Source organism: Sceloporus occidentalis, unplaced genomic scaffold, assembly GCF_023333645.1.
Source record: "Sceloporus occidentalis isolate IW3139 unplaced genomic scaffold, rSceOcc1.0.p SCAF_8, whole genome shotgun sequence".
Lineage (NCBI taxonomy): Eukaryota > Metazoa > Chordata > Lepidosauria > Squamata > Phrynosomatidae > Sceloporus > Sceloporus occidentalis.
Window position 1 is genome coordinate 39,117,798 of NW_028316988.1, and position 22,528 is coordinate 39,140,325.

At 40.1% G+C, this 22,528-nt stretch overlaps 2 protein-coding genes across 2 annotated transcripts in view; both read right to left on the reverse strand.

Annotated features, from left to right (window-relative positions):
• Window positions 1-4,891, reverse strand: part of LOC149308713 (TBC1 domain family member 8B-like) — a 36,695-nt gene extending 31,804 nt beyond the window's left edge. The window contains exon 1 of the mRNA XM_089536350.1: window positions 4,756-4,891. Within this exon, the coding sequence (XP_089392476.1) occupies window positions 4,756-4,891 (136 nt within the window). The remainder of the gene's footprint in view (window positions 1-4,755) is intronic.
• A 2,018-nt stretch (window positions 4,892-6,909) lies between these two features.
• RNF128 (ring finger protein 128) overlaps window positions 6,910-22,528 on the reverse strand; it is a 34,441-nt gene continuing 18,822 nt past the window's right edge. Inside the window, exons 2-7 of the mRNA XM_089536353.1 lie at window positions 19,581-19,828; window positions 16,090-16,161; window positions 14,932-15,014; window positions 10,471-10,567; window positions 9,714-9,882; window positions 6,910-8,385 (exon numbers count right to left, since the gene is read on the reverse strand). Coding sequence (XP_089392479.1) covers window positions 8,267-8,385; window positions 9,714-9,882; window positions 10,471-10,567; window positions 14,932-15,014; window positions 16,090-16,161; window positions 19,581-19,828 — 788 coding nt within the window. The 3' untranslated portion in view covers window positions 6,910-8,266. The remainder of the gene's footprint in view (window positions 8,386-9,713; window positions 9,883-10,470; window positions 10,568-14,931; window positions 15,015-16,089; window positions 16,162-19,580; window positions 19,829-22,528) is intronic.

Below are 22,528 nucleotides of genomic sequence, written 5' to 3' on the forward strand. Positions count from 1 at the left end.
AGGTGGTTTGTCACTGGCTTCCCTTGAGGCTGAGAGCATGTGCCTTGCCCAAGGTCACCCAGCGGGTTTCCATGGCCAAGCTGGTAATCAAACCCTGGGTTGTAGTCCAACACTCAAACCATTATGCCACACTGGGTCTCCAGCACAGTTAGTGATTAGCAATGCTGGGAGATGTAGTGCAACATCTGGAAGGCCACACTCTACCCATCCCTGATATTAAGAATATTAAGAGTGTTGTTTTAAGTGTTGACCATAAAGAGCTTTGAGTTCTTTTGGATAAGTGGAGGAAACCTTTTAAAATAGTAAGTAAATAGATGACATGATACAACAAGGCTGCCTTACACTTTCACACAGCTATTCCAAAGTACAACAACTCTGGACCTCCTTTGAATTCTGGTCACCAAGGGTTACCATCCCCCCCTTCCCAGTGCTTTTAGGAGTGATGTGCTAGTAAAAATGCAAACAATGGAGCTGTTTCTGATATGAAGATGAAGCCATGGGGGGATATAAAAACCTGGTTATACATAGAATTATAGACTCATTCATATAAAAAAGCCAAAATGGCAACTTTTTGATCACCTGAGTAAGCAACTCTACAGAAACAGAGGTGCAGACGGCAGTTTAAAATGATGCAGGTCACATTACTAGATCAGCCCCAGTACCCACAAAGATTCTCTGATACACAAGCTTGAGTGCATCTCCTAACTTGAGTACATCTTCCAAACAGTCTGTTGCTACCAAATAAACCAGGTCTGATAAATCAAGGGTTTCCCACTCTGGCTTTTTAAGGAGAGCATCAGCCCAAAACTCCCATCAGTCTGGATGACATGTGAAACAAATCATTTCTGGTTTGTTTAGCCACTTGCAGTAGCAGGTGTGGTGTTGTGGTTTGAGCACTGGACTATGACTCTGGAGACCAGGGTTCGATTCCCAGCTTGGCCATGAACCCCACTGAGTGACTGTGGGCAAGTCATAAACTCTCAGCCTCAGAGCAAGGCAATGGCAAACATCCTCTGGACAAATTGGCCAAGAAAACCCCATGACAGGGTTGCCATGGGGTTGTCATAAGTCAGAAACAACTTGAAGGCACACAACAACAACAGTAGTGGGAGGCAATCCTCATTGCCTATTGCACCAGCTCAGCATACAGCTGGTGTACACATGTGTCTAGAGTCTCTGCTCCTGTGTATCTTTAACAGGAGCTGAATCTGGAAATGCTATCTGTACTTTTATCTGCACACTACAAAAAAATAAAGTTCACCTGCTGATATCTTCAATGGCAAAGAAAGGACTTGGCTCAGATCAAACAACAGGCAAGACACAGTGTCACACAAAGCTCATTCGCAAAGGCTGTGAAGCAGCAACAGTTCCTGGATCAGACAGTTTTTGAATAAAAGGATTAGATCAACTTTTCCAGTCCTGGTGTCTTCCAGATGTGTTGCACTACCCATAATCCCCAATGGTTCTGGACATTATCAATCAGGGAAGGCCTGCCGGAAGAGAAAGGTTTTTGTCGCCTTTTTAAAAGCCTCGAGTGAGGATAATTGGCGATCTCTTCCTGCAGGTCATTCCAGGTTTTTGGAGCGGTGACAGAGAAGGACCTCCGGGAATTTCACCGCCAGTCTGGTCTTTCTAGATTGTAAGAGGTTTTTCCTGGAGGATCGGAGTGTAAGGGAAGGATTGTATGGGAGGAGGCATTCCTTCAAGTAGGCTGGACCCAGGCCATGTAGGGCTTTATAGGTGATCACCAACACCTTGTACTGTGCCCGGAAGCTAATAGGCAGCCAGTGTAGTGATTTTAAAATAGGTGTAATATGGTCGAACTTGGATTTTCCAGCGACCAGTCTGGCTGTCATGATTTGTATCAGTTGGAGCTTCCGGACGTGGCACAAAGGTTGCCCCATGTAGAGCGCATTGCAGAAATCAAGACAAGAGGTTACTAGAGCATGTACAACCGTTTCTAGGTCCCGCTGCTCCAGGTAGGGGCTCAACTGGTGTATCAGCCGAAGCTGATAATGGGCGCTCCTGGCTGTCGCATTAATCTGAGAAGACAGCTGAAGCGACGAATCCAGGAGCACCCCAAAGCTGCGGACACAGTTTTTCAGAGGAAGTGTAACCCCATCTAGAACTGGCGAACTTATCTCCATACCCGGATTGGGGTTACCTATCATGAGTACCTCCGTTTTATTTGGATTCAGCTTAAGTCTATTTTCCCTCATCCAATCCATTACCAACTTCAGGCAGTCATTCAGGGGGGAGATGCCCTCCTTGGTCACTGAAACAGTCCGAGACATAGGCCTGTTACAGACTGCCAAAATAAAGCTGCTTTGGGTCTCTTTGGAGGTATGCTGTTTAAATGCTGCCTGCATCCTAAGAATCCAGAAGCTGTGCTCCAGTGCTTAGGAATGCAGTGTGGCTTTGGCGTGACCCCCGGACTCTTAGGACCCATGCATCATTTAAATAGCATACCTCCAAAGAGACCCGAAGCAGCTTTATTTTGGCAGTCTGTAACAGGCCCTAGAGAAATAAATGTGGGTGTCATCAGCGTACTGATCACACCCCGCCCCATGTCTCCAAATATTATTGAAGTATTACAAACATTCTTCCTGGTGGGAGAGAAAGCTGAATAAATACTTTGGAACAGCAGCAATACAAGCTGAGTCCTACATCCGAAATGCTTGGGACCATAAGCGTTTTGGATTTTGGAATATTTTCACATACATAATAAGATACCTTGGAGATAGGGTCCAAATCTAAACATGAAATTCATTTATGCTTTGTATATACATTATAAATGTAGCGTAATTTTAAGCATAATAATAGTATATTTAATAATTTCGTGCATGAAACCAATGTTTGCACACTGAACCGTCAGAGAGCAAAGACGGAGGAAAGGGATAGTACTATACGTTAAACATAACAGTCAAACAAAAAACATGTAATGATGGGAAAGGGCATTACGTAGGTGTATAAGCTGAGATAGATCAATAGAAAATATTAATAATAGGAATATGTGGTACCCCTGAAAATAAAGATAAATTCTACAGGAAATTAAAAGTGGATCTAATGGGTTACAATTACGAAAATATAATAATGTTAGGTAATTGGAATGGGGCAATAGATCCCAAAATTGACTGAAAATAAAAAAAAGATATAAGAAAGAATCAAGGAATCAAGATTCAAGTTTTATTGAATCATTTCCTGTATTGCTATGTATTTTATATGTATTATCCTACTATTTCTTAGATTGTACGCCAGAGGCAGGTTTACTCTTTTATATTTATTGTTTTATGTACAGCGCTATGCAAATCTACAGCGCTATATAAATAATAATAATAATAATAATAATGGGAAAGCTATCTAAAACATTATTTGATTTGATGGAACAATTCTCGCTGCCAGATGTCTTTAGATACAAACATGATCAAGTAAAGGGATTTATGAACTATTCCAATAAGCACAGATCCTTATTGAGAACCGATATCCTTTTAATTTCGACATCTTTAATTCAGGACATAAAGAGTACGGAAACTCTACCTAGGGATACGACAGGCCACAACGCAATGTTGTTGACAATGAGGAATCACACAAAGAAATGATTTTATTGACAACTGAATGATAGACTATTCCAAGATGAAGAAATAATAAGGTCCCCCAGTGCAACTCTATGGTCAACACCGGCCAGACATTGACCACAGAATTGCGCTGGAGGAGCTACAAAGGCCTAGTGAGTGTCCTGTCTAGGAACCTCCAGGTCCTTCAGTGTGACCTTTGGTTAAAATTGATCATAGAGTTGCGCCGGAGGACCTAGATATTCCTAGAGAGGACATATTAATGAAACCTGTGGGTAATCCAATCTGCCAAAGTCAAAGCCGCAAATGCGGAGGGACGAGTGCGGTGTCAAGGTTGTGACTAAGTTCCAACACTACGAGCAGAAAGCATCACAGGCTTATAGCAACTACTAAGGAAGATGAAGGGAGAGAGCGCAAAGGGAAGGGCTTACAAAGAAAACAAAGGTAATGACAATGGAGGAGATAGGAAGAGTGAAAGCGTTCCCATGCCTAGCATCAGACACTGACCAGAGCAAGGATGGCAGCAGTAGTGCAGATCAAGACTCTGGAGACCTGGGTTCGGATCCAGGTTAAACCTACCGACTGCCCTTGGGAGAGTCACACTCTCTCAGCCTCCAACTTGGAGGCGCACACAACAACAACAACAACAAAACTTATCTATATCCCGCCTCTCTACAAAATGCAATCAGGGCGGCTTACAAGATTAAAATATACAATCCCAACCCTCAACCCCTCCTTTAAAATACAATTAAACAATGTGGAACTTAAAACATACTTAAAAACAACACAATAACTGTGTTGTTTCTAACTTTTGTCAGTTCAACATTTGTAACTTTGTAGCCTTTGAATTGGGTTGTTTTCACTGTGTTTTTGGGGGGAAGGTTGTTGTTCTGGGTTAGGTCTTACATTTTTAAAAGATCTTGAATTAAGGTTATTTTAATTGTGTTTTTAATTATTATTATTATTATATGTGAGCCGCCTGGGGGGATGGGGCGCCCTTTTTGAGAGAATACAAACAAATTAAAACAAACAAACAAACAAACAAACAACCAAGGGGTCTTCCTGACAAGGTTTCTCCCCAGGAGGCACATTTTTTGTTCTGAGGCTGAGAGAGTGTGACCCAGGTCTCCAGAGCCGCTAAACCCAGGGAAGGGGACGAGGGGACGAGGCGCCTGCTGCTCACCGGCGATGCCTGCTCCTCCTCCGCCTTCCTGGCCATAGCCTCGCCTGCGCTGGAGGACGAAGTACCGGTTGGAGCGCTCCTGGAGCCAGAGCTTGAGCGCGCTCTTCAGCAGCACCTCCTCCGGATTCAGCCACATCGCCGCCTCTGACGCGCCTCGGTCTCCCACGTCCACAAACACACAGCCAGAAAGGGGCGGGGCTTCGCTCGGGGCCAATCCTCTTCCCCCGCGCGGGGAACGCTGGGCGCTGTAGTCCTCCGCCCACAACGGCTCCGCCCCTTCCGTGGGGGACCGCGACAGTGACGCACTACAAGCCCCGGCAAGCTTTGCGCGGACTGGCTCTTTTGGCTCCTCCCCTTTTGTGGTGGAGGCAGGCCAACCCAACTTACCCAAGGGCACAGCAGGGAAAGGGAAAGGGAGGGAGGGGAGCTGTTTCCTCCAGCTGCGTCCACACTGCAGGGATAACCCGGTTTTGACACCACTTTGACTGCCCTGGCTCAGCGCAGTGGAATTCTGGGGAGTGTAGGTTTTTTTGTCTTGGCAGCAGAGCAAAGCTCTGTATTCATACAGCTAAGTATAGTATATATCACTATCTATCTATAATATATATATATATATATATATATACACACTATATAGTTAAATATAAATTTACATTTTTACTATATATACATAGCTATACTATATATATATATATATACACACACACACACACTAATAGATATATAAACTTATATATCTTTACTATATATATATATATATATATATATATATATGGCTTTTCTTTGCAAACGAAGATTCAGGAAGGACTCATCCCACGCTTTCTACAAGCGCACTGATGACTAAAAAGGCCAATCTGAGATAAACAAGTCCAGTTGCATAAAGCACAGCAGAAAGTCTCCTTGGGTGATGTTTCTGGGTTGTGGTTCTTTCTGCATTGGAGTTTCTCTTCGAGACTCATTCAAAAAAGGCTGCATCATCATAGATAGTGCGTCTCCATGTCTCCCGATGCGAGGCCAGGGCAGACCATTGTTGGTGATCAATTTGGCCGAGCCTGAGATGTTGTTTCTGGGGGTCCTTGTATCTCTTCCTTGGGGTGCCCCTCTTACGCTGACCCATGGCGAGTTCACCATAGAGTACTATTTTTGGGAGGCGATGGTCCTCCATCCTAGAAACATGTCCTGCCCAGCGCAGCTGCGTCCTCAATAGCATGGCCTCAATGCTGGTGATCCCTGCTTGCTCAAGGACAGCAACATTTGTCACATACTCAGTCCACTGTGTATTTAGAATTGTGCGTAAACAGCGGCTTAAGTTAAACAAGCTACCATCAGTACGGTAGCATATATAAATGCAGTCTTCTTTGAGATCTGCCGTAGCCCTCTGGAGCATCATGCTGAAGATTGTAAATAGAGTTGGAGCGAGAACACAACCTTGTTTCACTCCATTAGTTATTAGAAAGGGCTCCGAGAGAGCGTTGCCATATCTGACTTGACCTTGCTGGCCTTCATGTAGCAGGATGATCATTTTAAGGAATTTAGGGGGACATCCTAGTCGTTCCAGGATCTGCCACAGACCTTTTCTACTCACAGTGTTGAAGGCTTTGGTGAATTCGACACATGTTACATAGAGTCCTTTATTCTGCTATCTACATTTCTGTTGCAGTTGTCTAAGGGCAAATACCATATCTATAGTGCTCCTATTAGCTCTGAAGCCACATTGGCTTTCGGGGAGAAGTTCTTCTGCAATGGCAGGAACTAATCTCTTCAGCAGTATCCTTGCAAGGATTTTTCCAGCAATGGAGAACAGTGTTATAACTCAATAGTTCAATGGTGAGGGATGATGGAAATTGCAATAGAACAACGTCTTAAGAAAGGATGGGGAAAATGAAGCCTGGGAGGATCCCCAGAAGCTGCTGAATGTTCTCAAGGGTCACAGATTCTAGAAAACCCAAAGCTCTTCACCCCTTCTAACTAGTCTCCAGTTAATCCCACTTGACTGCTTAAGTAGAGAGAGACACATATTGATCATAATATACACATGCTTATATTTGTCATAACTTATGCCTACCACCAATGAAAAGCTAAGATGGACAGCTTCTGGAGTTCCATACAATCACAGTGTTGTCTGACAAGAGCTAGATGACCAACACAGTCCAGTCCAGTTTATACACAACCGCTTTTATTATAAAAAAAATAAGTAAACATCCTTAACAGACATTAGAAGAGCTTTATTTACATTTCGCAGTCAACAGAATTTAATAGAAATCAAAATTATTTACAACTTTATCAAACACTATCCAAAAACGAGGGGAAAGATGTACCGTTGTCTCCTGTCAGAATCAACCGCAGAGTTAAAAAGACATTATTGCCATTCTTCAATCCAAATTTATTCTAGCCTTGCCACTGGAAACAGCCATGGAGAATACAAAATAAAATAAAGTGCATTATTAGATACAGTAGTTCACTTGAGTGGATGAGGTTCCAGGCTCCATGCTAAGGCACCCTGAGTCCCCCTCTTTATGTTCAAATTCATGTCTCACACATTAGAAAAATAATTTCAGAAGACGTTCATCCATTCATCAACTGCCACTTTACTCATGTTCTCCCACAACTCTGAATAGCAACAGAACTTTTTAACCTTATCTTTATTTAACAATTCCTTCAGAGTAGCAGCAACAAAAATTCCCTCTGAGTGACAGATCTTCAGCATCTAACAAAGCTGAGAGCAGCATTTAAAAAACTGGGCACATTTCAGGACTATGTGGCAGTGTGCATCCGTTAAAACTTAAAGCAGTTCACACTAAACATGGGTAAAGTGTATGTCCATTAACCATATTCCTCCTGCCCCAGTAAAATGTGCACATTCAAAATGGTTAATGAACCATTTGTTCAAATAACGGAATGTGCCCTTTGTTTAACAAGTTTTAACTTGCTTCTATCTAGTGAACTAAGTGCAGAGAATTCCCAAATTATTTTATGGGTATGTTTGAGAAGTGGCTTGTTTCGTTTGGTCTAGTAGTCGAACGCAGCAAGAAGCTAACCCCAGAGCTTAAGATGTGAGTATAAGGCTGCTCCGTAGTTATATAAACACACAATAAACCAGGCTGATCCTGAAAAGCAATATACTTTAGTGAGTACATGAAACCCAAAGCTCAAAAAACCCAAGTCAATTAAGACAGTTAATTTAAAACTAGAAGACCTTTAAAAACAACCAGTACAATTTTTGTAGGCTGAATAAGTTAAGTTCTAACGCATGACAAAGTGTTTGTGCTCAGATGACTCGGTTTTAAGATTCTGTCTTCCTTGGTCATAACTGAAAGATAGACGAAGAGCGCCATAATTAATTCCACAAGGAAATAAGTTAGTGGGCAAGTCAAACCGTAGAAACGCAACCTTAAATTGTGTATTTTATCACATTATCAAGGCAAGATTGCTGCTACATCAGTCTGATCAGATCTGTCATTGGTTGATGCTGGTTTGTCAAGTAGATAGCAGTTTTTTCATGGCAGTCATTTTAAGACTTTGCTTCCTGGACTTGTACTTCATCTGCTTCAAAAGCTGGATTGTCAAGATGTGGAAGCACATCTACGGTTGGAGACTGCAGTGTGTTGTTCACAAGGTGGAGGTTGTCATCTTTTAGGGAAAAAAGAAAAGGAATAAAAATCAATCTTAGAAAGAAAGAAGAGTCACAACTGAGCAGTATGTAATCCATTCAAACTGCACCTCAATTCCAATTTTTAGAAGACTTTAATAAGCTTATAGCAAAGGAAAAGCTTTTAATAGAAAATACCTATTAATTTCTTGCTTTGTATTCCAATAACTCAAATCTATTTGCAGGGATTTCCCAATATTCAGAATGAATATGGCAGATGGCTTGTTCCACATGCTCACACAGCTAAGGCCACATGTTTAAGCTGAAAGACTTTCCCAAATACACTTTCTTTCACTTCCTACTATCTTTCTTCAAGCTTTGCCACTATGATCATATGGAACAGATACACTCCTGTTTTTAGTGAAAGTTCTTCCAAAATCCTTGGTGGTTACTGTATAATGTAAATTATTTGGAGTTCCAAAAGTTGTTTTTAACTGTCTTTTAAATTTTTATTGTAAAGTTTTTAAATGGTTTTATTTGCTGGGAGAAAGGCAGCAAATAAATAATAAACAAACAAATGTTCAGAATACTATGGGTATGCCTATCTCTAGATACGCGTCTGCGGTGTCTCTCCTTTATACCACTGATTTTTGCCCAGCCACATTAACACAAGTCACCCGAATTATCACAATATGTAAAAATTTGGGGGACAGAGATGATTATAGTAAGTCATGGTAGCTCTTCAAAGCAAAAGCACAGTGTTATGGCACGGAAGAGTAAAGGTAAAAGATTCCTTTATTAAGCAGTGCTCATCTCCTTTGTTAAGATGGGAGATCCATTGTCGACAAAGAAAATTCCATGGTCATGTGGCCAGCATGACTAAACGCCAAGGCGCACGGAACAATGTTACCTTCCCACTGAAGTGCAACCTATTTATCTACTTGCACTTTTATATGCTTTTGAACTGCTAGGTTGGCAGAAGCTGGAACTAGTGACGGGAGATTGCGGTACATCGAATAAAATACATTAGTCTCTAAGTTGCCATGAGCCTCTGCTGTTTTTACAGTGCAGGAAGCAGCAGCCTCCTGTTAAAGGGACAAAGCTTGAGAACTTTATGTTGGGTTTAGCACTTGAGCATTATCCCTTAAAAGAGTCAGGTGGATAGAAGAATTATATGCAGTTGATTAGATGTCAGCACCCAGCAGGTGGCAGCAAATACCAGTATTTTCCCCCCTATTTCTAATGCATGCCTGGCATTCCAAATGCCAAGGAAATAATAATAATAATAATTTAAAAACACATTTACTATTAAAAAACAGGAAAAACAAGGAAGTGCCAGTGGACTCTACAGGAACAATAGTCTACTTACTTGCTGAAGGGGCAGGTTCCTCTGGAGCAGGCTCATCAGTTCCCTGAACAGAAGCATAGCCAGATGATGCTGTCTCGCTGTGATTATCCTCTTCAGTGGGTGAAGGGATGTTAGAGGCTTCAGTGGGCACTGTGGCTTGCAAGGACTCTGCTCTGTCTTCAATATCCACCTGTGTCAAGTATATTTAATTTGAGATAGCTTATTTCATTTATTCCAAGATATAGCCGAGTTAGTCTGTGGAATCAGTATGTAGAGAGGTCTTATAGCACCTTTGAGACCAACTGAAAGAAAGAAGTTGGCAGCATGAGCTTTTGTAGACTTCAGTCTACTTCCTCAAATGCATCTGAAGAAGTAGACTGAAGTCCACAAAAGCTCATACTGCCAACTTCATTCTTTCAGTTGGTCTCAAGGGTGCTACAAGATCTCTCTACATACTTGTTTCATTTATATTATGTTTATCTTCGTTTTTCTGTTAGGTAAGCGTACAGATACTAAACCAATACAACCAAACCTTTAGCGCTAAAATGTGCTTAGCACACAGAACGTAATGAGAAAAATATGTAATGAGAAAAAGACACAAAGAAAATGATCACAGTTTGCCTTCTAGTTAGCAGTGGAATCACTTTCCTGCTTAGTTGGCCTAAATGTCTTATCAAGCATAGTGGTGCAATCATATTTTCAACTGATTTACCATGTTAGATCGAGAGGTGGCAGGAAGTCAGATGATTATTAATGTAAGCAGAAACTATAGCTTTACCTCAATTCCTAGAGCCTTGAGTATGTCACATTTACACATGGGACATGTTCTGTGTTCAAGCAGCCAAGGGTCAATACAGTTCTTGTGGAAGAGATGACTGAAAGAAAGAAAAATAAAGTGGAATATGAGCCTTCAGGCTAGGGAAAAGAAATCCTGCTTTCTAACAGTTAAAGCAAGGGGCACTGTTTAGAAGTCCCCCAAAATTCAGACAAGTAACCTAAGCAACACAAACAGGATAATTGTGTGTCTTAACTATTTTTGTCAAAACAGCATATTGTGTCGGTTGGAGATCGAGAGAGAGAGTGAAAGAGCGGATCTTGGAAGTTAGTCTCAGAATTGGACACTTAGGTTTATTTATTTGTTTAATAGCTTATATGAACTGAATATTATATACTTACATATATTGTACCTGCAAGATTCTTAATATCTTGTATGATTTATAATTTAGTAATATTTTGTTATTTATACTAGATATCTCCTTAGAGTATCTACTACTCGACGCTCGTTTTACACGTGTCTTGGATCAGTTGATGCTTGGAAAGATCAGTAAAGAAGTAGAAATAAGGTTCCTTAACCGGTCCCAGTGTAGGTTAAGGGAAATCCATTTATAATTCACTGGGTGGTGGCAGCGAGATTTAAGGAAGTTAAGGGTCTGCCTGGCTAAGAGCTATAATGTCTGAGGCGGTTTACAGACCACCGTTTTGGGGCGGCCTCCACCCGTCCTTTTCCCGGACGGATCGGGGCCTCAGCTGCCACAGCGGCAGTTCTGACGCCCCGATCTGCCGCTTTTCCAGGCAGCGGGGAAGCAGCAAAATGCCGCTTCTCCACAGCCTGGAAAGGGATGTCCTTGGGGCTGCAAGCCTCAAAGACACCCCAACAGCAGCGGGGGAATGGAGAAAGGGGCCACTTGTCCCCGTTCTTCTTTGTGTTGCTGGTGCAGCCGTGTAAAGTCTGCACCAGTGGCACAAACCAAGGAAGGAGCTCCGTTTCAGAGCTCCTTCCGGTGCCACAGAAAGGGCGCCACAGGTGCCCTTCAGCTGCATGAAGAAGTCATGTCCGCACCGCCCCATGTGAAGACGGCGCAGCCATGATATTGTAATGGTGGCGCCCATGTAGAAAGAGCGTCACTATAACAACATACTAGGATTGCGAGGGGCCTGAAAAGGCCGCCCCTATGCAACCCTAGTAAGCGTGGAGGCCGGCACAAAGTGCTGGTCTGTACAGCGCCTCAATGTCTAATTAACAGTTTGTAAGTCACTCTGATAGCCTTTTGGCTGAAGAGAAGGGTATAAAAAAATTACAGAAAATAAACCACATAAGCTTTGTAAAAAAAAAAATGGGGGGGGGGAGCAAATGTGGATTTAATGGAAAAAATCAGTAAGTGATATATAATGAAAATAGGAAGCAACTTTGTGTATTTGAGAAAGAAAGCAAATATGAAGAACATGTGTATGTTACACTGAGCAAGTGTTAAACTGTGTGTTTGTGTCCACACAATCTGAACCAGCACAGACTGAAGTGGACCAATCCCCATCCAAGAAACTGTAAAGAACGACCTTCGACGTTGGGGTGAGGAATGTGTGGCCATGCAGATGATCTTGGATTGCATCTCCCACCAATAACAAGGATGATGAAAGCTACAGTCTAACATCCAAAAGAAAAAAGGTTTTTCTTTATCCATTTTCTATCTGCTGCCTCCCTATTTGTTTATCTTAGTCACATAGCTCAGGGCAAAGTAATTCTCTCCCACGGGCTTTTAATCTTCCTTTTCTTCCGTCTTGGAACTTAGCCCTAAGTTTTCATCTTTGGTTCCTATTTCAGTTTCGATATTAATATTTATTTAAGTGTAATATATTTAATCTGTCCTTTGTGTACTACTTTTAATAAGTAGTTGGAAAGCAGTTTAGAGACCCTGTAAGTTAAGCAGTACAATGCAGAGTATCTGTTAAGCAAGGGTTTAAGAAAGACAACAGCCTGAATTTTGTTGTTTGTCCTGTCTAAAGTAAACCCACTGAATCAATGGGATTTGTCTATGTATTGATTTATCATTCACTGACTGGGTCTACTTTAGTTCAGACTAACCAACAGGATTCCTGCCTTAGTAATATATACGTTCAAATCTAGAATTTGTATATACCTTAGTATCTGAACAATTCACCAAGATTTAATGGTTCCCATCCAGTCACTCGCATTTTAAGCACAGCCAAGCTGTCAACACTGCACATAGGAAACCTCAGGATGTCGCTTACTTCTAAGAAATACCCTGTCACATATGAACTACCTTGTGGGGGGAAATAGTTCCTCTTATCTGTGTGCACTATTTAGCAGATTAAGGGGAGTTTCTAGTCACCATGGCTTTATTTAGGCCATGTACAATAAAACACGTAGTTTGCCTCAGGCTATAGTTTGCTAAAAAAAAGTTTCACTAAACCAGTTACATGGCATTTCCTAAGCTTATGATACCCAAGGCATACAATGGCTTACTTCTACAGTGTGTGAGAGAATGACCTGTCCTCAGTAAAGTTCAGTCAGTGTGTGTGTATATGAGTCATTTTTTATCCTTGCCTCCTCCCCAAATTAGGTTAAAAAACACACTGCACCAGGACTGATGGAATGAGTGAACCACACCCATCCAGTGCAGACAGATGGAGAATTAACACAGCTAACTGGGAGGAAACAAAGATGATCTCAGAGGACCATGGAGACACACAGCAAGGGGGGGGGTTCCTATGTGGATGAAGGTTTTGTAGTCACACAGAAGACTTTTAAATTGTATGTTCCATTTTGTGTAATCAAAGGCTTTTACGGCCAGCATCCATAATTTTTTTGTGGGTTTTTTGAGCTATGAGGTCGTGTTTTAGAAGAGTTTATTCTTGATGTTTCGCCAGCAGCTGTGGCTGGCATCTTCAGCGAATACTGGAATAGAAGAGAGTGGGGTATATATACTGTTGGTTGAGAGGAGGTGATTTGCATGTTGTGTGTTGTTCTGTTGTTGAATGGCAAGGCCCACCTTGGGCAAGGCCCAACAGTATATATACCCCACTCTCTTCTATTCCAGTATTCGCTGAAGATGCCAGCCATTGAGGTGTATTCCCAGCAGACAATGGATCATTAAGTAAATGGACACCCTGTACGCCTTGATATTCAGCAACACAGAGATTAACATGCAAATCACCTCCTCTCAACCAACAGTATATATACCCCACTCCCTTCCATTCCAGCATTCTCTGAAGATGCCAGCCACAGCTGCTGGCAAAACATCAAGAATAAACTCTTTTAGAACATGGCCTCATTGTCCGAAAAACCCACCAAAAATTATATTCCATTTATTTCTCGAGGCACACTAATATGCTCAAGCACAGTTTGGACACTGCTCAGTTAGTAAGTGACAGGTTGTTTACTAGCCCTAAAAAACAGAACGTGAACCATTATGTCTGCATCACTGTCCATCCCAAAGCTTCTTTTTTATATATAGTTTTATCATTTACTTATTGAGTTGTTTTATTTTTGTTAAAGATTAGCCCATCATATAATGACAATTGAACATGTTTGATAATTTGAGTTTTATACGTTTGAAACGAAAATGTTTATCATTCAGGACATATTAAAGGTAATTTCTGTCATCTGGTGTTAGAAAGTAAGTCCTCCCTCAACTCTAATAATCATGAGCTAAGCCACCAATCCCTACTTGCCTGATTCAGCTAAGGTAATGTGTTCTGTAACTGCTACTTCTAACTGTTGCTTTGACATAGCAGAGATGCAAAATCATTGGCAGAAGCTGTTTGAAATACAATTCTTAGCTTTGTAAGTTTTGCAATAGAAACTTAAATATCATGTAAAACATGTAGCAAAAGGTACCCTAATTTTTTACCTCTTCCCCCACCTTGCCAATAGCAACCACTGATATGGAATAGAAAAGAACTGATGACATCAGGATATGCAGTACATTTTACGAAGGGGAGGGGAACCTACCAAGCCTGCTTCTGTGTCACCAACTCTGTTTAATTCATAACGCACAGTTCTGCCCTGAGCTGTCTAAGAGGTGGCCAAATAATTTAGTATTCCTGAGTAAAGTTTAGAATTAAAAATGGAATGTAGGTTAAGAGACCTGATTTACATACTGACATACATTCATCTACCAGAATCACTTTTTGAACGAAGAACAAATGAGCTTCTGAAGAGATAACTAGAATCTGTGTTGCATCTTCTACTTCAGTGCTGGAGGTATATGGAATAAGAAACATCCCTAAAGAATCTGACTTTCTCAGTGAACTTGTTTGGCTCCCCTTGATCAAGAATATGATTTAAACTGTTGAAACCCCCAAGCTAATTTACAGTATTTTAACTGGACAAATATATATATAATATAGTAAATAATTACTAAATTAGGCTTTGCACAGAAGAAAATTAACAATCTATCAGTATAAAAATATAATGAGGGGAGGGAAAGGATCAACCTACTTGCAGGTTAAAATTCGCACAACATCATTTGGCTTGTACACTTCAATACACACAGCACAGCTATCTGCATCAGGACCAGTTTCCTAAAGAAAAAAGTTTAAAGTTAAGAGATTTTAAGATACCTTGTTGGTATAAGCATGATACCATGAAGCAAGTGTAAAGACCACAATTCATTTGATAGTTAAGATAGCTTTCCACAATCTTCCAAGTGCTTCTCTGGAGATATGTAGCTAATATGAAGATAAACACAAAGATATTCTTGATAATGATCTGGAGACACTGTGAGATTGAGAAATATCCACAAAACTGTTGTGTAGACAATAAGCCAGAAGGATCTATAGTACAATGTACAGCTACTGATCAACCTAGTAGATATTCACAGGGGTGGATTTTTTCAGCCACTAGTTCACTATCAAAAAGATGCTGACACAGTGAGTAAGACCTATGAAGTTGGTGTTAAGACTCAAGACAGATCTGTATTGGAAAAAGCCATTTTTAAAGTAACCAGGTCTTAAACCATGGTGAGAATCATCTGGCTCTCCAGATGTTGTTGAACTGCAAGTGTCACCGTCCCTAGCCAACATATCCAATGGTGAGGAATGATGGGAGTCACAATCCAACAACATTGTAAGGGCTGCATGATTTCCCCCTTGTCCTAGATCATTTAGAAGTCAGCACTTTAAATCAGAACCTGAACCCCAAAAGGCCAACCAAAAAACTTATATAGAATTGTTTGTATAATCCAATTAAAAGATGTTAGACAAAGGGCTAGCCAACAAATATTGAGCCCAGTGCATTTACTGATTTTTCTTTAAAGAAACATATCATAATAGAACTTGGAAAGGTTATCTTTTGGACTATAAATCTCTGAATCCCAAAGCCTTGGGAACTTCAACTGGTCATGCTGTCCATGGGACACTGGAGAATTGTAGTCCCAAACATCTATTTTTACAAGCTCTGAGAAAGAAGACAACACTAGCTTTTTTCCCAGATAAAACAAGTAACGGTGACAAGTAATATAATTTGCTCTGTTTCCTAGAACACTACAGGCCACAGCTACCACAAATGGAGTTATTAAAGGAACTCCTGGCCACTGCTAACTCTGTAAGCACCAGGAAAAGTGTACCTGCTCTTTCTCTCAGGTCTTGTTTACAATACCTTGTCTCCTTGTTTCAATGTGCGCAGTTGCAGTCGGCCGATAGCTTTTTTGGCATCTGCTTTCAGACGTCTCTGTAAAACACAAGCACTAGATCAATATAGAACTTGTTCTCCCATTAGGACCACACAATTCATTAACACTGAGAGAGGTGTTTCTTTAGAATCCAAAATTAAGATAGATGGACCTATATTTTAACAAAATTGACCAGAAGATTTATAAGAAAAGATATATATGTACAGATGTTTAACTGAAGTGTTACATTATCATTTATAACAAAACTACAAGGCTTATTTAGCAGTTATTGCTGTTTACAAGACCGAAGAACACTACAATGAAAGTTTCCAAACACTCAAACTAAATATTTTCAAGAGGGAAAAATTCCATTAAGGTTTGGAAAAGTCTTCCAGTAACTAACTCCCAGGTACTTGCATCAGTTAGAAGGAATGCAAATATTATCCTAATGAGTTTCAGTCACTGTTTTGCAGTTTTACATGCTTCTACATGTAACTGCAGTCAAACCTGTACCTCAGTCAAACCAATATCACCTACTGTTCTGGTATTTATTATTATTATTATTATTATTATTATTATTATTATTATTATTAATGAGAAAGGGGGAAATGCATGTGTTTGATCTGAAAATCTACAAGACCTTAATGTACAGTGACATTCAAAAATCTTTGTTCTATGTGCCAACCCTGCTGAAAAAATATTGCAAGCCAAACGTCACAGTTTCAGGAGGTCAGATGGAGAGCATTTCCTTGCTTAGCCAGAATAGACTGGTAAAGGTGCATAGGTGATCTGACCAAGTAACCTCTGAACCTGACCTGCTGAAGCAACAGTAGGCAGTTCTGGTCAGTTTAAGAAATAAAGTCTCTATTTAACTGCCAAGAACATTACATCATTTGTACTGCAAACACCCACATTAATTTTTTTATAAGAGATCACAAAAATCAGTTCCTGCATTGCTGTGCACTGATCAAATCAATTAATTTTGTTTAAAAAAGGACACACACACAGAGAGAGGTACTGCCAGAATGGTTTAAAGGGAACCCTTCTAATTTGAAGCAACTTACATTTTGATTTAAAAAAAAAACCCACTGGTCAGCTTGACAAGACAACATTTCATCATCTTTGGTTAATTTTCTATATGGCAAACTCATTTAAGAGACTGCTCTTCAGTTACAAACATACAGTAATGGACAATCTGGGGATGTTGAAGATTGCAATGCTTTATGACATTTCTGTCATAAAGTAGTTCTGGCTTTTATTTTACAACTTTTTTTACATCATTTGATGTGTTTAAAAAGCCTGTCACAGACATGGTACATACCAGGGATGACAGGACAAAAGCACTACCGAATTTTGAAGCACTACAAAATATCTGCAAGACCTATTTGTTCAGGAATGACAGTGGGACAAGACTATGCACATTATGGGCAGGTATATGCTCTGTGTGTGTGTGTGTGTGTGTGTGTGTGTGTATACCACTTTCACCTCTGTTGAAAAGCTCTGCCCCCCCTCCTATCCCTGCTGCCCACTCTCTATGTGTGCAAAGGAGACTACAAAATCTGCAGACTCTTGAGTGTTTATGCATACGTACAAGAAAAGCCACAAGGAGGAGACATAAAATGCCTAACGTGTATGGTCACAGCCTTACGTTTCCTCTGTTTTCACTGTTTCAATTAGCTGTTCTACTTAGGTTTGGTCCTGGCTGTTATATAAGAGGGTTTTCCACTGAGCAGTCCTCTAGTGGCATGTGAAAAAATGGAAACTGTCTCTCATTATTTTGACATTAATTTGGCATAGACACATAATGAGCCTTAAAGAATCACAGCCTTTCAAGAATCTCTAAATATTGGTGTGACACTGTGAATGTATTTTTCACAAATACAGCTCATCACAAAATTAATTTCAGCTTGGATGAAAGGAAGGGAAACCCTGTGATTATGTTCTGGATGAACCTGAACTGGGCAGAGACTTGTAGTACAGGATGCATCACTGTCTTTCAAGGAGCCAAGTCCATTTATATCAGGTAAAAACTACAGACAGGACACTCAGGTTTTGTCTCAATTATCTGATAGGCATGGGCTCAGGTCTCAGGAACGTATGGCTATTCCCTTGTTTACATGTATTCTTAAAGATACAAGTGACAACCTTTGGGGGAAAATACATAAAAGAATTCCAGGTATATATTTATAGTGCATGTAGAACATCTTCATTTGTGTTTGTATGTATCTGGCTTTAGAGAAAGAGGGGAGCTTATTATGACAAAGCTGTTTTGGACCATTACAAAACCATTAAAAAACTGCAAGACTAACATGACTCTCAGTCCAAATGTCTGAGCAGCATTACTTAAGTTTGTTTAACAAATATGCCAGACCCCTTGCGGTTTATTTAGCATGCTAGATTACCCCCTTCTTGCATGAATGGCATGCTTGAGACTGGAACATAATTACTATAATGGAAAATACAGAGCTGACTGGACAGGAAATTTTAAAAAAGGAAAGAAAAGAAAAAGAAAAAAGCTAAGTAAGTGGAAAGATTTTTCTCTTAGAATCACAGAAGTATAGAATCATAGAATCTTCTTCAGCTGCTCATTATGATGTTAGGGTAGCATAAGAAACTAGACTATGAAGAATCAGCAGCAACAGAGAACACAAGCATTTAGATTTCAGGAAACAATGAGGTACAGACGTATTCTACCAATGGTACTATCCTTCTGTTGTGATAAATAAACACATGAATTAGGATTTCAAGAAAGAGAGGCATGAATGAATCTGATTTGACATCACAATTTGAGTAGATTGCAAGTGTTTGCTATAGCAAAGTCCAAAGAGAATTTGTTCTCCATACAAGAGCTTCCTCCTAGGCTAGATCAACAGAATGGAAGGCCACACCAAACTATACTCTCAATTCAGAGGTTGTTACTACTTTTTGCCACTGCTGTCAGCCAATGTTTATCAAAAGAGAATTTGAAAATGAAAGTAACTGCAGCTACTGCAATTTTATTCCACCATTCTTCCAGAGAGCTCAAGGTGACACATAAGACGCTCCCACTTATCCTCACCACTACCCTGTGGGAAAGATAAGACTGACAAATAGTAATTGGTACAAAAACATTCAGTAAGCATCTTGGATGATCAGGAATCTGTTTAGAACCCATGTGAGAGAACAATCAGTTTAGTACAACACTAGCTGCTATATCACACTAATTTTCCTCATTTTCCTCTTCCTCCACCTGTTTATCTGCTACAAGCCAGTAAGGCTTGAAGTGGAGCTGTTAAACCAACCATGACATACTGGTGAGTCTAGCAGATGCCTATCCTTTGTTAAAAGATCAATATTGATTATTTTGCCATCTATTTATAAAGTAAATCTAGATAGTGTATGTGTACAACTATGAACAAGAGAAGGGAACAAGTAGCTGCAACAGCCTTACAGGCGCCCCAATAGATGGGAAATAATACATATAAAAAGAAGAACCTACCTGTCTCCTATTTTGAGCTCTTGCAATCCTAAGCCTTCGAGCAGAGTAAAATATGAAGTACCCAACAGTAGCTGCTGTGACAATGAAGAAGGACACAGAAACGAAGAAGATGGAATAGTTATTCATCCATGGTCCATGTTTTTTCCCCACTTCAATGATCATAGTTACTTGATAACCAGCTTCCATCTTATGGAGTATTTCTTTGCCTTTCGCATAACTAATCATAATGGCTACAGTGTTTCCTGTACCTGTGTGAGAGAACAATCAGAGCATTAGATTTCCATTTCTGAAAGTGATGGTTAACTTGTAAAGGCTCATTTAGTATTCAACGCACTGTTCTCATTTACCAATTTCCTGTATATGTGAATGATGGCAGTGAACAAGCATATACATCAGCCTGCAGAAAGAGCTACAAAAGAACCTGCACATGCTTATCTGTTCTGCTCCTCAACTGGTCTGAAAGTGAAGTGCCTGGGTTTTGTTTTGTTTTAGTTTGTCATTGTTAATGTGAGAGTGGAGGAACACAAATGGGTGATGGATGCTATGTGCCCTTACCATAGCCCTTTAAGATGGGCATTAGAGTAAGGCAAGGAAGTCTGTTGGATTGTGTCAGAGTACAAAAACTTTCCACCTGTGTAGCAGAACACAAGACTGAACACTTGTAAGCTGCAAAATTGTAGAATTCAACTTCATTCTGAACAGCAATTCAAAAGAATGGTGGCAGTTTTGTATGCTCAAACCCAGACGTGTGCTCATTCTATTATTATCATCTCCTGTATGTAGTATTTGCAAAACCAAGGCACACTGGAGGGCTGCAGCAGCAGCAGGGGAATTCCTTTACAATTTTAGTATCGTCTGCTTCCTGCCCAGTGCTAACCATGGCTTAATGTGGGGATCTCATTGCAGTAAAAAAGGTCATATCCTATTATGCAAGTCAAGCCACAGTTTCATAAGGATGCAACCGAAGACCAGATGCTTTTTTAAAAATCCCACTGTAGATTAACAGAAGCAGAAAATACTAGAAATAACGCTTGTAATGCATTATCTGGCTGACCCAAACTAACTTGCTTAAACAAAGAGATTGCCGTTTTCTCTGTTATCTCCAGAGAGGGGTTAACAAAACAGTAGCTAACATTTAAAACAATTAATGTGTGTCATTTATTAACTGCACCCTTATGGTAGCAGTCAAAGCCAGCTTTGTTTAGAGGGTGACACAACGTATTTCCTTCCTCTTACAGTTAGCCAAAGTAGTTCAGGTCACTGAAACAGCCTTCTATTATATAGCTTTTTATACTGCAGCATATTTGTTGGATAAATCTGAATATAATTTACCCAAATATTTAACATTTGTTGGTAAGTTCTTTGCTCCATATTGCTCTAGAGACTAACTCGGAGAGTTCAATTTCATCCAAAAATATAGAATAGATTGGGCAGTTAATAACACAGATGTATCCCTGATCATTACTTCTTTAACAGAAACTATGGTACCACAGGCAGAAAGATCATGATAGGTTCCTTCGCCACAAAAGAAGAGCAGCTGAATACATTTCAGCAAATTTTTAATTCAAAACTAATAAAATGTGTAAAATAAAACCAGGCCAGATAAGCCTTGCACAGGTAATTTTGAACTTTCTAGAGGCTATTTGAAAGCTTCTTCCAAAATTCATCCAGGGATATTTTTCTTTCACCAGTCTCCACTTTTTTTATTGTTTCTCTTTTGGTGGCCAAACATACAGATCTCTGATTTTTTAATATGCTAGCAGGGAACTGGTGAGGCAGTCTTATTACCTTCCACTTTTCTCTATGTTTTGCTGTTCCCACATGATTAATAATAGATTCTGGAGACTGCGGCTGTTTACCTTGTCTCTTGTAAGCACGAACACCAGCTACAACCCCTTTACTTCCAAACTCAAGCTTCACTGCAGTATTTAATGAAGACACCTACTACAACCCAACACAAAACTGTGTTTCTGCAGCCCTCCTTCACAATACTCCCAATGCCCATGCTGCTTTAAAAATGTAACTGTATGGAGGACCCAGAGGAGCTGAACAGGAGAAAAAAAGACTTAATAAAAACAAACTTGTTTGTCAGAGGCTTTCTTAATGGATCCTGTTACATCCATTAGAATCAGTGACTCTTTTCCCTCCAGCACCACCTTATAGATCTTTAAAACCTATTGCAGAGAGCTGGCAAACTTCTAGAGCAGATATATGGTCTACAACAGGTGAGCAAAATCCCATTTCTGCTGATGCTGGATACCTGAAGTATACAATTGGCTCTTGGCCCTATTGAACATTTACAAGTTGGTTGTTGCTGTTTTTTAGAGGAGATTTGTTATTGCCTTCCTCTGAGGCTGACAAACATGTGTAAGGACAGAACCAGTGGGCTTCCATGGATTCAGACTCTGATCTCCCAGAGTCCTAGTACAATGCTCAAACCACAATACCAATCTGACTTTCTTAAAAGACAAATCCTAAAAGGAAGTATTAATTCCTTCTATTAATTCATTTAGAAGAAAACATAGAAGAACTGATTAGGTAAACATACTTTTGATAAAATATACAGTATTATATACCTTCTTTGTTTTACTTTATGTTTCAACTCCAAATAGTGACTCCTGATCAAAACCTAGCATTTGAGGTTAAACACAAACTTTTGCTTTTGAATTGTTAGGAAGAACTGGGAAGTGCAAATCAGAGTATTAGCTGATGGTACAGCAAAAGATGTTTAACTTACTCCTCATTAGAACTACTATCTCCAAGCTGTTTTTCTCCCTTGGGAATTGGGAGACACACAGGCAGAGCATAGCTTAAATGTTCATTACTATCATAGATTGGTGAACTTTGCTACTGGGTTGATATGCAAGGCCCATATTCAAGATATGTGTTTGTGTTGCAGATGGGGTGGACTTACTGCATCTACAGCTGAAGACAGTCTATAGAAACCC